The sequence below is a fragment of the Phasianus colchicus genome, chromosome 6, assembly GCF_987193195.1.
Source record: "Phasianus colchicus chromosome 6, bPhaCol1.hap1.1, whole genome shotgun sequence".
Taxonomy (NCBI): Eukaryota; Metazoa; Chordata; class Aves; order Galliformes; family Phasianidae; genus Phasianus; species Phasianus colchicus.
Genome location: NC_143441.1, coordinates 42,970,534 through 42,984,979, shown reverse-complemented (window position 1 = coordinate 42,984,979; position 14,446 = coordinate 42,970,534). Strand labels below are relative to the sequence as shown.

Here is a 14,446-nt window from a genome sequence, read left to right as displayed (position 1 = left end):
AAGTCATAAAAAGAATAACTGAAGAATGTGTCATGTACTGAACAATTTGGGACATGGGTGGATGGAACAATCCATCTTCATGGAACGTGATCTTGAAGCCAAGGAATCAGGAAATATCTCAGAGAGATTGTGTTACTTGCAGTGTAGTTTTAGAATATGGTGAAGTATCTGTTAATGAATGCATGGTATTGGCCTGCTAAGCCACCCAGCAAAGTTCACTGGGGTCAGCAAAGCAGACAATAGGATGCAAATACAGACTCCTCTATGTATTCGACTGTTAGGTTTGCAAGGGGAAGGACAGGCAAGCTGGTCAAGGCAAACGGCTTTTTTACCAGAACTAATTAAGCCAGGAGACAACATGGATTTATCATAAATCTCACCCATATTTCAGAGGAGCACTGGATGGATGGAACTGACAGGTTGGCCAAAGCACTCTGTGAAGATGACTGCTATTATTCAATTGTGTTAGTATCCCACTCGCACATGGAGTTTATAGACCAGAATTAAAGGGAAAGAGGTAAATGATTATGATGCATTTAAAATTTCTCACATTTCTCATATTTCATTTTTGGAAACATAGGAAAAAAATTTTGGGTCACCAGATAAAATTCCTGGATCCCACAGGCAATCATGTCACAGAAAGGATTCAGATCCTATGCAACACCATCTTGTTAATGAACATCTTTACTAATGTTAATGGGAATAGCTACTACCTATTTGCATTTACACACTACTTAAAGATCTTAAAGTATTCTTTCATATAATATGCCCATTTTTTATTACAGGAATATTGGATTTAAATGACTTGCCTAGGGTTTCACAGCAAGCCAGCAGCAGAATAATTCTTAGAGCTCCTAGTGCTTTGCAATAAATCCTGGACATTAACAACTCCCTTCAGAAAAGGAGCTTTGTGGTGGTAGATCACCTCCTGGTGCTGGTGGATCAAACCTTTTATGAGAGTAGAAACAAACCAAGAAATTACATGAGCCCATGTAATGCTTCTCAGTGTCTGTAAATCCTGGCTTCCTTTGAACCTAGAAAATTGTCAGAAGTCTGTGTAATGCTAAGATAGCCTTTGGCATAGGACCAACTATGAAATTTTTATGTGCTAAGTATGTACATCAGGTCTGTATTTTCTGTATGAACATAACTATAATCTCTACATTTATCCCAGGAAAACTTCTGAGCTTTCACTATTCCCTGTATTTTAGAGGCTTATTTGGAAAAAGAAAAAAAAAAATGCATAACAAAAAATAAGCCTATACCATACAAAAATTCTTAACTTTTCTAGAGGCAGAAATTCTATTCCAGAATTGCAAAATTTGCTCTAACAAAGACACGTGTCCTGTCATTGCTCTTTCCTCTGGATGGTGCTGTCCTCAGCAAAAATTAACTGTGAAAAGAAGGCATGGGATATCCCTTTTTTATGCACTTCTATCTGTCAAGAAAGAGTCAGCATTACAAAATGACTTGCTTTTTCTGCGTGTATCAATGTTATCATTCTTTAGCAAATGGAAACATTGACATTTCACCCTGCTTTCTGCCCTCCCATCTATGCCTTGCATGGAAAAGGCCGGCAAATTCTGCCCAATGATTTTGGGATACGATTTTTAAGCTTTTGCTTTTGTCAGATAGCTGTTTCTATGAGAAAATAGCTATTTCATTGCACAGCTTCTGCTGTAATGTCAGAGGAGCCATCTGATAGAACAATAACAGCTATAGCAATACTGATCGCACTAATTGAATGAGCTCTTCCAACGTGGTGGTGGCTACACAGGAGCTCTCACCTGCGGCAAATGGTGACATTTACTCCTGCTGGGAATGTGGCTGGGCAGCCGAATGTTAAAGAGAGCCTGCAGTGCGGCCTGTGCTGCTTGGCCCTTAGCCAGCTTCTTGCTGCGTCCTGAGCCTTCAAATGTTCTCCCGTCTACTCGCACCGCCATCACAAAACTCTTGATGTGCTGCTTCTCCACGGTCTCCGACAGGCAGACGTACCGCAGGCCCGAGCGCAGCTCATTTAGCAACACCACTGGGTTCTTCTCACTCTCTGCTTTGCATGCCATCTTGTGTCTGTTCTGCTTACCGTGGCCCATTAAGTCCAACGTGTGGCAGAGTAAGCGCCCATGTCGATAAGCGGTGGAAAGCAACTCGTTATTAACTGGGTTATAGACCGAAAAGTCCTCACTGTGTGTGGATGGTTCGAACTCCTTGAACAGAGTATCTGGGAAGTCTGCCTGATCAGAAGTGAAGTCCGTGGATGGGTTAATGCAGTTCCCCATGGCAAAGTGAGCTTGGCAGGCATTGGGGAACTGAACGAATGACTTCAGAGCTAGCTCTGCAGCACGCATTTTGGCTTTCTTTTTTGTGGGTCCTGTGCCTTCAAACGTAAGTCCATTTACTTCCACAGCAACAGCAAAGACTGGAGCATGCACTGGGCCTGTCTGGGAAACCATTTTGTATTGTAAACCAGGTTTAAGTTCATGTAGCTGGACCAGAGCATTCTTTGGTGTCACTGACCATGATACTTTCTTCCAGATGAGTTGGAGTTTGCAGAAATGGCCATTATTTCCATCCTCTAAGGGCCTTTTTCTCTTACTGCTAGGTGTTCCTCCTCTTGGCCTCTCATTGGACGATATTGGATGATCCTCCAGGTTGCCAATGTTTCGATTTTCCTTTACTTCTGCACTGCTGGTACCTGTCAGTAAAGAAAGAACAAACCTCACATTACAGTTGTCATCAGAGCAGCTGACATCATGTTTGGGGCTGGCAAAATAGCCAAAAAATAAAAAAGAGGTTAATGATAGATATCTTTGCTTTTCCTGTTTGTTTTTGTTTTCATTTTCCTCCTCAAATAGTGCTTTACTTGTTATAGCATAGATGAATGATTACTTGTCCCTAAATCCTACTTCTATTGGTCAATAGCCTCCTGTTTTAAAAAGATTATGTCATTCAAAGATAAAGTAAAAGTGATGCCTTGTGACTTAAATAAAAAGCTGTATTCACACTGGATAATCACTAGTAGAAAGTGAATACTTTGCAAAGCTCCCTTAGGCTGAGATTTTTTTCCATAATCCATGTGGGTGAATGCTTATGAACACATTATTAGAAATCAGAAATGATTCACAAATGATTCACAAATAGAAAAATGGGCAAATGCATTGAATAATTTATTTGCTATCAATACTTTGACCGGTTGTACTCAACCCATAGGCTCTTTTTTTGCTAACATCACAAATCCAGCCTAAGAAATTATCAGACATACCTTTCTTGCATTTGAAACCATAATTTAGTCTGGGCTCAGATTTTGGTTTAATAAGTGAAAGTCTTTCCATCAAGTTCAATTGCAGATACTCTTAGCTCCCACATCAGCAACAAATAATTTTGCAAAAAAATGTAGGTAAATCTGAATCAGACTATGAGAAGCCAGAGCATCATGACAGGAGTGATTACTGCTGTGAAGGATGATCTACGTCAAGGAAAGCAATGGGAGAGAGAGACTGCCAGGAAGCACTACTGTGATGGGGGAAGGGAATGAAATGACCACGATAGCTATGGAGGGAGCACTCTGCTGCTGTTGAGCCAGTGAATCACACTTTGCTCCCAACTACACTTGTTCAATGCCTGTGCTGCAAGGCAGAGCTCTTTGCTACTGAAGATGTATGACTTGAGAATAGAGATTCATTTCACTGATGTCCCGAATGACACAAAAAATGTGCTAATACCTAAATAATCATCCTATAACATTTCTGTAGTTTCTGATGATTTTGTTTAAATGTATTACATCTCGGATGCAGCCCCCAGCCCTGCTGTGACTTGCTTGTGGCAGATACCAAACTGGGGAAGTAAACAAGATCTTAATCAGCCCTTGAAGCAGCCCATCCCTGGAGCGATGCACCTGATCCCTTTCAGAACAGAGCACTGTCTGCCTGCCTGCTGCATTCCAGCCAGCAGTGCTTGTGGAACCCTTTCCATGTTTTGTTACTGTCAGACATGATCTTGCCACCTTTGCAGGCTGCATTATTCCCAAGCACAGGGAAGGTCTATGTGGTCTTAGAGAGAGGGCAGAGAATCATCTTCTCAATTGCTATAGTGCCATAGCCGTGTTAGCCTCTACCCTTCTGTGCAAACTGGCTGCAAGGATTTGACTGGTGAGCAGTCGGCTGTGCCTCCAGGAGCTTCTGCTGGAGCAGTATGTCTGCTGCAGCCCAGTCCTGGGCTGTGCTGACATCATGGGAGCATGCAGAGAATTATATGAAACGAACCATCCTAATTAAAAACCTCCTTTAATATCCTGATGAGCTGCACTTGCATCAAAATACTTTTTCTCATCAGAACGGTAATGCTGCTCTCACATGAGTTGTTTCAAAAAGAGCATCTCACCGCTCGGATCTGAGTAAAAATTCTGGTGTGACTGCACATGGGGCATCCCATCTGTATGGCTAAGGCTTTTGGTCCCCTCTCATGGAAACCCTTCAGCACACACCAGGCTTCCAGCCTGCATATGTTTCACTGACGTTATTTGCTGAGCTCTGTACATGTGTGAGGCACTTTGCTGAGGCAGAACATGGACTGACAAATTAAGGTCTTCAGTGACTACAGTGACTAGTTAATTTTTACTTTGTGAAGCTAAGGGGAGAGAAAGAAGACAGGTGAGGAAGGAAAGAAAAAGAAATACATAATAGAAAAAGAAAAGCTTCATCACTTGGCATTCAGCTGTATAAAATGTGACATCTCTAAACCAGCCTAACTGGAAATAAGACATTTAAAAGGTCAGGTTAAGTAAGACACAAAGATAACGTGGTCTTTTCTTGTTGAGTTCACAACTCTATTTTTGGAAGCTCTGATCTGAGGGGAAGGAGATGCCAATTTTAACTTTGCTCTGTTTGTCTTGGCAGTGACTTTGGCCAGCCATTTTCCACTGGGACTTTCTCACGCTTTCATTCCCTTCAACATAGATTTTTACTTTTTTTTTTTTTTTTTTTTTTTTTTTTTTTTTTTTTATGTTTTGACACTTTTATTTTGTTTTGTTTGTTTTAAGAAAGCAGATTTGCTTCTATATTTCCTCCTCTCTCCTCCTACCCAGACGGTTTTACAGACCCAGATATGGTACATTATGATATAGTCAGAAAGTGTGGAAAGAAAGATAGTACATGCTTCACACTGTATTCAGGGTTGAAAAGAATTTGTACTGATTATGCACCACAGAATAGGAAAGCTCAAGGGTTATTTGTATTAGTAATTTGTATAGTATCTTTTGCAGCTATTTTTTTTTCCTTTCATAGTCAGAGTACCATAAAGCATTGTGCCTTAATCACTCTCACTAACACTTGATTAACTAAACATATGGGATATAAAATAAACATTACTTAAATTTGGTCCATGAAATTCTCTAGTGCAGTGTTCAGCCACCAGAGTTCTCTCTGATGTAGTGAAAAAAAATGCAGTGATTCAAGTTTAAAACTTGAGACATCAAGCATGACAAATAGATGGATACAAAGGTGGGTGTGCGTGAAAGTGACATGGCTGTATTTATGATCTGCTTTTGCCTGGTCACAGTGGCAGAAATCCATGCAAGTGTCCTTACAGCCACTTGGATGCCCAGAGGACCCTACTCTGAATGACCGGGATGTAGCTGTCTTCTTCATAGACTTCAGTGCAAGCTGCAACAGGCCAGAAGTCATCATGTCATGGAAAACAGAGACAGCTTCAAAAAGCCTGTAAGCCTGATGGACTTGTGTGATATCTGACAGCAGCCGGACAATGTGAAATTACTTTATACTTTCAGGTATCTTTGAAATAGGAGGTCTTTGAAATGTGCCTTTTATGAGACCTCTGTGTAGTAGACATGAGATTATTTCTCTAATGGTGGCACATGTACTTCTATTGTGAAAATCAGACAAAGCAGGCAAATGACACCAAACTACATAAGATAAATACTGTAAGCAGCTGTAATAGAACAATCACAAGCAATTTTAGAAATGAAGAGCACTAAAAGGAAAGGGGTAAGTCGGAGGATGCACACAGCAAAGATGCAAAACTGTGGATCATTTTCAGCCCTGTTAGCTCTTATCTCCCATAATATCTTTGCTCTTGAGTTCCCCAAACACATTCTCTACATTTGGAAGAAATGATAATCAAATATGTCTCTCCTATGATGAAAGGTTGGTGAATAATAAAATTGAAAGGGGTTAGAGTTAAGAAAAAGGAGAAAGAAAAATATTACAATTTTTTTTTTTTTTTTTTTTTGCAACAATTTCTAGTCTATAGTGTAATATTTCTAAAAAAAAAAATAATTATGAACTGTCATATCTGCTCGGGTAACTTTATTCATTGATTTCTGCAGTATCACAAACAAGAGGAGACACTGCAGACTTGTACTGGCTTCAATAATTGAATGGGAGAGAAGAAAGCAGTTAGTGAAATACATTTATTTATGCACTGTTCCTCAATTTTCTGACTGTTCTTTCATACTTTTTTTTTTTTTTTTTTTTCCTTTTGGTCATTATGCACAGTAGAGTTAACCTAGAAAGTCTGCATCATCAAGAGCTTTTCGGAACTATAATGCATCACTAATAATGACACTGCCTATGTCTCTGGGTCATAAGGGCTCTGCAGAACTACCCATCCGATACTCCACGCTACATTTGAAGAGATAATATTGTTCCTGTTGAAGGTTATTCTGCTGCCTAGCCAACTTCCAGGGAGGATGGGGAAGGAGAGGTGGTAGATGACATCTTCACTGTGGCTGGCATCTTTCAGATTGAGTCACAAGGGGCAGTACATTATTGAGAAGCTGTGATATTGAAAGAAAGACTTTGCAGTTTCTATAGTGTAGCAAAATTCTTGATTCAACTGATTTCTCTGATGCAGGAAGTTATTACTGTTATGAATGTTTAGCATTCACAATGTTGCTACCAATGCATTTTCCACAATACAGGTAGGACTTAATTTTCATTTTCCATGTTCTGCATTTTAATATCTAGCTCCTGTTTGACCTGCTTACATACAGTATGTTTTTGCTGTTCATCTACATTACATTAACTGTGGAGGTTAAACGGACTGACCTCCGTAATTCCTGACATTCTTGAAATTAAAAATGTTTAAATCAGAAGCAATAGGTATGAACCTGTGATCCAGAGCCTCAGTACCTTTGTGCAAGGTCAGCTACTACATCAAAAGCAATGTAGGGCTGTTTCTTCGTGCAAGCAGATGACATTTTCATACACTTACTGAATTCATAATAGAGGGTTGGGGACTTTTAGGCTGGGGATTTCTAGGTCTGCATTCTTGATTTTAGAATAGTAAACTTGTAGCTAACAGCAGGATTCACTCCTTTCTCTCTAACATGCAAGCACACATATTCCATAAAATCCCCATGAAAGAAGTCAGCATGGTAAACCTACTTAAGAGAAACCAACCCTGATCTCGCTGTTGCAGCTGTAGCCTTTCCCAGCAGCTCATAGGGCTCAGGCTGCTTAAAACAATATTGCTAGGATTTACTGGCATGCAGCAGCAATCTGTGAAGGGAAACATTACCAATGCACAAAAGTACAGGATTTTGTTTAGTTAAACTGGGGACTGAAAAATTTTGGAAGTGATTGCTATTGCCTTTGGCTGTTCCAGAATGAAGGTACTGAACTTTGCCCAAAGTATTATCTGAAGTAACTGAAATTCATACACTTCTAGCACAGCTCTTAACAATGTGGGAAGTTACTCACATGACCTGACCAAGCTTATGCTCATACTCTCATGCACTCTGTCCAAGTTAACAAATGAGTATGTGCAGCCAACAATTTGGGCAGCTCTGAGCAGGAATACATGTAAGTACTTATCTGCCTTTAAAATCAGGACCAGTGTTTAGCTTAGCTTTAAGCATGGGAGAGATTCAAATGGAAGCAATAGATACAGCTTTCAAAATAAAACCAGGGGGTCTGATTCTCTTTCGTCTGCTGGTATGAGATAGCTTGGGGCTTTTATTGCTGGAGGACTTTCTCACTGCATTTTTAGAGATGTGGAGCTTGCTGTATCTCAAATGTGCCATCAAAAGCTTTGGGGCCTTATGCTGCCTGAAGAGGGATTTGACCAACAGGCTCAAAACTAAACAAGCTTCAAAACACTGAATTTTAGGCTGGGAGTCATCGCACATGAATTTTGTGGATTCGGAGATCCATATGGTGGGGACCATCAGCAGCAGCAGCTCTCTGCAGGCCCTGAGAAGAGGTATGTACACCACATTTGGCACCACAGCACAATGAGATCCACAGGAATCATACGCTGCTGCTAGAGGCAGAGCCCAGATTTGTGAGTATCTGTGTCGGGTGGTAGTCTGCATTGCTGTGGCATAGTGTGGATGGAACAATTCAAGATCAGGGCAGGCAGAGGTCTGTAGCATCATGAAAGGAAAGCAGGCAGTGAACAGGGAATGATTATTTACTGTTTCAATCAGTCCAAGCCCTGGAGACAGGAGATTTGAAGCAACAAAAGGGTGTACTTTTTATAACACAAAAAAATCACTGAACTGCTGTTCCTTGCTGTTGTTGAGATCAGAAGTATCAGCAGGCTCTGGAGAGGACTAGACAGGTCTGTTGGTGAACAAGAAATATGATGATTCAGGTGCAAAGTCTAGCTGAGTAAATTCCTTGCTGAGCACTAAAAAGATAAACTGAGGGGACAGTTACCATTTAAGCATCCTTTTTCTCAGTGCATCACTAACAGCAAATGTAGAAGACAGAGTACAGAGCTACATATCCTATTTCTAACCCTGTTACAATTTTTAAACCCTTAGCTGCCAAACACTAGGAATATATAGGGTGTTCCTTTTCTCTCATGGTCAGTGTAAAGACCGCACTGGAGACTGACTATAGCCTACCCAAAAACGCCATTCCAAAATTGCCTAGAGTCTTCAGTATATTTTTCCAGCATTAGTTTATGGGTCATAAACCACATTAGTACTGTCTATATGCTAATAAACACCAGTTGAAAACAGGCTTGCAGTTAACCTGGTATGGCTCCCCTATTAAAGCAGGTCTAAAGGAATGTGAAACAGAACTTGAATCCATTTCAGCTAGTGGGACTTTGCATACTGATTACTGATACAGTACAGTAAGGGCACGGATGCTCTCAGAGAATGCACAGTTAGCAAGGATAACCCAACCACTGCTCTACTTTGTTGGCATTCTCCTACACTTTTGTTAAATTGTTAACACAAAATAAGTTTCTGCTTCTTCAGAGCAAGTCACTGAAATGTCTAATTAGTACAGGAGTTGCTGCGTGCTATAGAAGTTATTGGGATCTATGCCATTATACAAGAAGTGAATGTTTGATCCAAGAGAGGCCTAGGCACAATTTTCTTGAAAACAGTGAAATTTGCTATTTTTTCATAAAATATCAAACCCTGTCCATGTGAGCTATTTTATAACCAGCACAGGCACAAAACAGTCTTAGCATTACAGCAGCAATAAGAAAATGGTGTTACAGTGTTTGGCTTGCACAAACTTCCTACATTACCTAAAAATAACTAAGCAGCACTTTTGGGAAACATTACGCAGGAGGTGCCTGCAGAAGCTCATCATGTGCATAATATGTTTCCAGCATGCACTTCTCATATCTCTTCCTAAAATGTAGCCTCCCTGGGACCAGTTCTGACGGATTTTCAAGATTTTTTTCACCTTTCCTAAGTTATGCAAAAAACTGCCATTCCCTGTGCAGCAGTACAGAGTGATCCTCAGCAGCAGAAAGCTGAGTGCTTTGCTCCTTCAAAAGCTATTCCCCTTTGTGCTGCATCATGATCAAACCGTGGCAGATTAGCAACAACAGGGAAAAAAAAAAAACATTCCTCCCACCCACTGCCTTTAATAGGGCAACATATCAGTGTGTGTCTGGCTGGGAAAGGAATCCATCTGGTAGGTGATACTAAACTCAGAGAGTTGTTCATTTGATTCAGAAAGCTTCCACCCCCTTTATTTATTTATTTTTGAGTGATTCGAGTTATGTTTCAATAAGCAGGGCTTGATAACACGTGATAATTGCTTCTGGATGATAAATGGAGGGCTCACTGAGGGCTGTCCAGCCCTAGCAGCACATTCCTGGGCTGGCAGGTGTATTGAAGATTTCACATCTCCTCCCAGCTCAGCAGTGCTTCCATCTAGCTCCGCAGTCATGGTACGAGGAATGTCAGTGCTATTTTTTGGGTGTAAGTGCCCCAGAGCTAATTCTGTATCCACAGTGCCCTGTGACTAATTTTGTGGCTACATCTACGTAACAAACCACATCATCCTGTCATCTCCTTCTCAAATGAATTCGGTTTCTTTCTTTTTTTTTTTTTTTTTTTTTTTTCTTTCTCCAGGTGGATGGGGAAAAGAATTTTGCAAAACCTGCAGCATTTACTTTTGCAAAAACTTTGTAATTGTGGAAGAATAAACTGGGGGGAAAGACATAGTGCAAGCATAGTTTTGGCTTTTGTAGACTGGGTCAGCAAGCAAACAAAATAAGATAATGGAAGGAGAGAGGAGGTGAGGGCAGGGAAGTAGCTCCACAATCCTGTGACCCTGACTATAAACATCTCCTTTTTGTAACTCTTTTTCACCAGGGAAAAGTGGGAAGGTTGGCTGAAGTTGTCTCCCTTACTGGAGACCAGAGAATATGTCTGCACTCAGCATCAGAGATCTTTGCATTTTACATGAGGACTGGACTTAGGGTCTGTCACTGTTTGGAAATCTTTATTTCCACAACTGCCCCAACACCACAGAGCTTTTATTTCTGGACTTCATTTGCCTATAAAAAAAAGAGGCTGCTTACTTAAATTGTCTTCATCCTCCATGGTGCTTGAACCAGGACTCAGATACTTGAAGGGTGCTATAAAGGTTGACAGTATGCTTACTTTTTCTAGAAGAAAACAAAATAAAAGACATAAATTCAGCATTTTGTCAATGTACCCTGATCTGCTCCACACTTTTAGACAAGTGAAAACATCGTGGTAAGTCCATTTCCTGTCTTTTTTACCCAGCTCCACCAAAATCCATAGAATTGTAACACATTCGTTACAGTTGGCACTGCAGATCCCAAATACAGATCTCTACTGACTTTTGTATATAATCATAGAGTCATTAAGGTTGGAAAGACTACTAAGACCCCTCCAGGGATGGTGACTCCACAACCTTCCTGGGCAGCCTGTTCCAATACTTCACCATTCTTTCTGAGAAGAAATTTTACCTAATATCCAACTTGAATCTCCCTGGTACAACTTAAAGCCATAAACTCTTGTCCAGTCACTGGTTGTCTGGGAAAAGAGGCTAATCCCAAATTTTTAGGTGGTGCTTCTGATTGTGCTTCCTAGCAATGTAGCCTGAGCACTGCCTTCCTGCAGACCAGACCCTGGGCAGGAAGGAGCTGGGGATGTGGGATGTGCAAATAAAGGCTGGGAAAGGGGCAGGAAGGTGGGAGCTGGAGGTAGGCAGCTCTGAGAGTCGGGAACTCTTTTGTTAAGTGAGACCATGAGCTCACTCACTCTTGTTTCCCTTGACTGACAGAGTTTGAACCAGGGAGAATGGACACAAGAGATGGCACAAGAGACCACAACAGATTCTAATTCTTCTAGAACTTGTTGATTTAGTGTTTGGAAAACTTTTTATAATGTGACAAAGAAAACTATTGTTCAAACTACAAGAATCTTGTTTGAAATCCTTATGCACGTTCAATTTAAGTGTATTTTTTTTTTTAATCTGCATTTTTTGTTTATGCTGATGATAGCAGATGGCACAGAGGTGTACTTCCCCTGCCATGGCCAATATTTATCTGCTTAAAAAGTCTTAGTGAGGGGAAGAGGATATGAATTGAGCAATGCCGGGCTTTCATCTTATGGCAAAAGCATAAAAAACAATTTAAGGATGTCTTCTGTCAAGTCATGCAGGACAAATTATTTGCATTGGAAACTTTCTTTGTCATTGAGAAAGTATTTCTCTGAATTTCCTTGAATTACCTGGCTAATATGTTCTTTTCTCAGGCAGCTACTGATCTGGAAGGCTTTATGGCTGAAGAGCTCTTAAACATTTTCTATTTCACCACTACATCCGTTAGCTTTTCAGCTTGGTTATTCCTCCATTTGCAATTAATCCTTGCTCTTGTTAAAGACTGTTATCAGAATCCATCAAAAAATTACTGCAGATGTTTGCCCTTAGCTAGGAAATATTACAACTCTACTCTATTATGAGAAAGCACAGAAAAAGCTGACTGTTCTTTGTTAAGTAAATACAATAAGGAGAATAAAAGATTGCCTGAAGAAAACCTTTTTCTGTCCAGAAACCTTTCAGCCCAGACTAATATATAATTAGAGCACAAATTAGCCTCCTTAAATTGCAATTTCATTAAGAGATTGTAATGATGTCACGAACCGAAAGAATGAAGCTATTTATGAATGCTTTAGCCAAAAGATTTTCTTAAGTGAATACTTTGACACTTTTTGCTAAGGCTTTGCTTCCTGAGAAATGTAGTATCTCTGTAAGATGCTGTCTCTGTGCATGTTAGATTGTTGAGTTGTGATCAGAATTAAGGCTGTTATTCTCTCCATAACTTCTTAACCAGTTTCTGTCATTGCAATGAGAACAACATATGTAATCTTTGATAAGAAGAACACTTCAGATAGACTTAGGACCAGAGCAGTCCCTAACTTCAGCATCAGCAATGACTGTCTGGATATCAAGATGCAGTGAACTGAAGTGTGTTCCTCCTGTGCCTGGCTGCTTGTTGATGTCAGACATTCAGGATTGACTCTCAAGACACTGATGGCACACACAAACTTAAAGCTCCTCCATGAGAAAATACTCTCATTTCTCATCCATTAAGCAATGAGAACAGGAGCTTGTTGATGAGGTTGCTAATACCTACCATCAATCAAAAAGTAAAACTGTAAAGTTTCATCATAGAATCCTAGAATGGCTTGTGTTGGAAGGGGCCTTTATGATTATCAACCTCCAACTGTGGAGCTGCCATGTGCATGGTTGCCACCCAAAAGATCAGGCTTCCCAAGGCTCCACACAGCCTGGCCTCCACCACCTGGAGGTGGGGCATCCACTACTTCTCTGGGAAGCCTTTTCCAGGGCATCACCACCCTCTGAGCAAAAACGTCTAATCTAAATATCCCCTCTTTTAGCTTAAAACTGTTTTATACTATACTATTATTGGATATCTTTCACACCAGCCATGTAGTAGACCAGTTTTACAGTATGACTTTAAACCCTATCAAATTATTTTCCCTTTTGCTTTGGGAGGACTTTTAGCCACCTTAAGCTTTTGATGTTCCTGCTTAGAATCTGTCCCCAAAGACTTTGTGCCTTCAGTTTCTGTGGCAGAGATCTTAGCAAAATTTACTGCGTCCCTAGAGCAGCAATGGATGGGTTCATGTCAACCAAACTCAGGCAGGCTCTAATAACAAGTTATCTTTCAATCATTACAGACAATAAAAATTATAAATTAATATTTCAATCCATTGGTTGAACAATGGAAGATTTAGTATGTGTCTGAAAGGAGGAGGAGAAAAACCTCAGTATGCACACAGCAAAGGTGAATTATGAAGCCTGTGGAGGTGGGGAAGATAGATGACAGGATAATTAGAAGTAGGTGTTTACAGGGAATTAATCTGGCTAGATATATATCTACCACAATGATGGTGTTATTGCCTATTACCATATATGCACTATAGGACACTGCTTTAGCTTTACTGTCCATGGTGAAATTTGGTGTTATCTTTGTTTAACATTTTAGAACAATATTAGCTAAATTGTGTATTCACCCTTTACAGTTTGTATATATTTTAATGTGCATCACTATTAGTCTTTGTCAATTTGATGAAATATTATGAATAAAATTAAAGGATATCTTTCTTTGGATACAAAAATGTCACACAGTTCCTCAGATAAATACCTTTAAAGTAAGATTCCTTTTTTTCTTTTTTCCTTATTCTCCTCCTATGATTTTTTTTCCCCAAAAGGAAGCAAAACAAAATTTAAAGGCCCAAATTTAAACGCCCAAATTTCAAACTGTAATTTTTATTTATAACTGAAAATGTTCTTTGTATTTGTCAAAGGAAATTTTCAAAGGTCAGGAGAGAGATAAACAAGACATTTCAAACACTCTTTTCTCCAGAAAGACAGAATATATAACTCTACATTTAAGAGAAGCTACATGAGGAGACATCACTGATTGCATTACAATTGTACCAACAGCCTCCAATGGCAGGAAGGAGCTATTTCCTGAAGGCCTACAAAGGCACAAAAAAATCTGTATTCACAATGGAAATTGAAAGACAAAAAGCAGGTAGTGTTGGGATTTATTTCAAGCCATGTTGGAATGCTAACACAGGACAGTAACACCATATTTTGTAGCATATTCATGATAAAAACATACTTGCAAGTGATGCCATCTGGAACTCAAACTCAAAATCAAAATCACC

The 14,446-nt window shown here is 39.9% G+C and overlaps 1 protein-coding gene across 2 annotated transcripts in view; it reads right to left on the bottom strand.

Annotated features, from left to right (window-relative positions):
- Window positions 1-14,446, bottom strand: part of ADARB2 (adenosine deaminase RNA specific B2 (inactive)) — a 291,983-nt gene that overhangs the window by 88,001 nt on the left and 189,536 nt on the right. Inside the window, exons 2-3 of one of the 2 annotated variants that reach the window (XM_031616085.2) lie at window positions 10,798-10,884; window positions 1,788-2,695 (exon numbers count right to left, since the gene is read on the bottom strand). In XM_031616085.2, the coding sequence (XP_031471945.2) occupies window positions 1,788-2,695; window positions 10,798-10,884 (995 nt within the window). The remainder of the gene's footprint in view (window positions 1-1,787; window positions 2,696-10,797; window positions 10,885-14,446) is intronic. The other variant, XM_090143105.1, reaches the window with a different exon arrangement.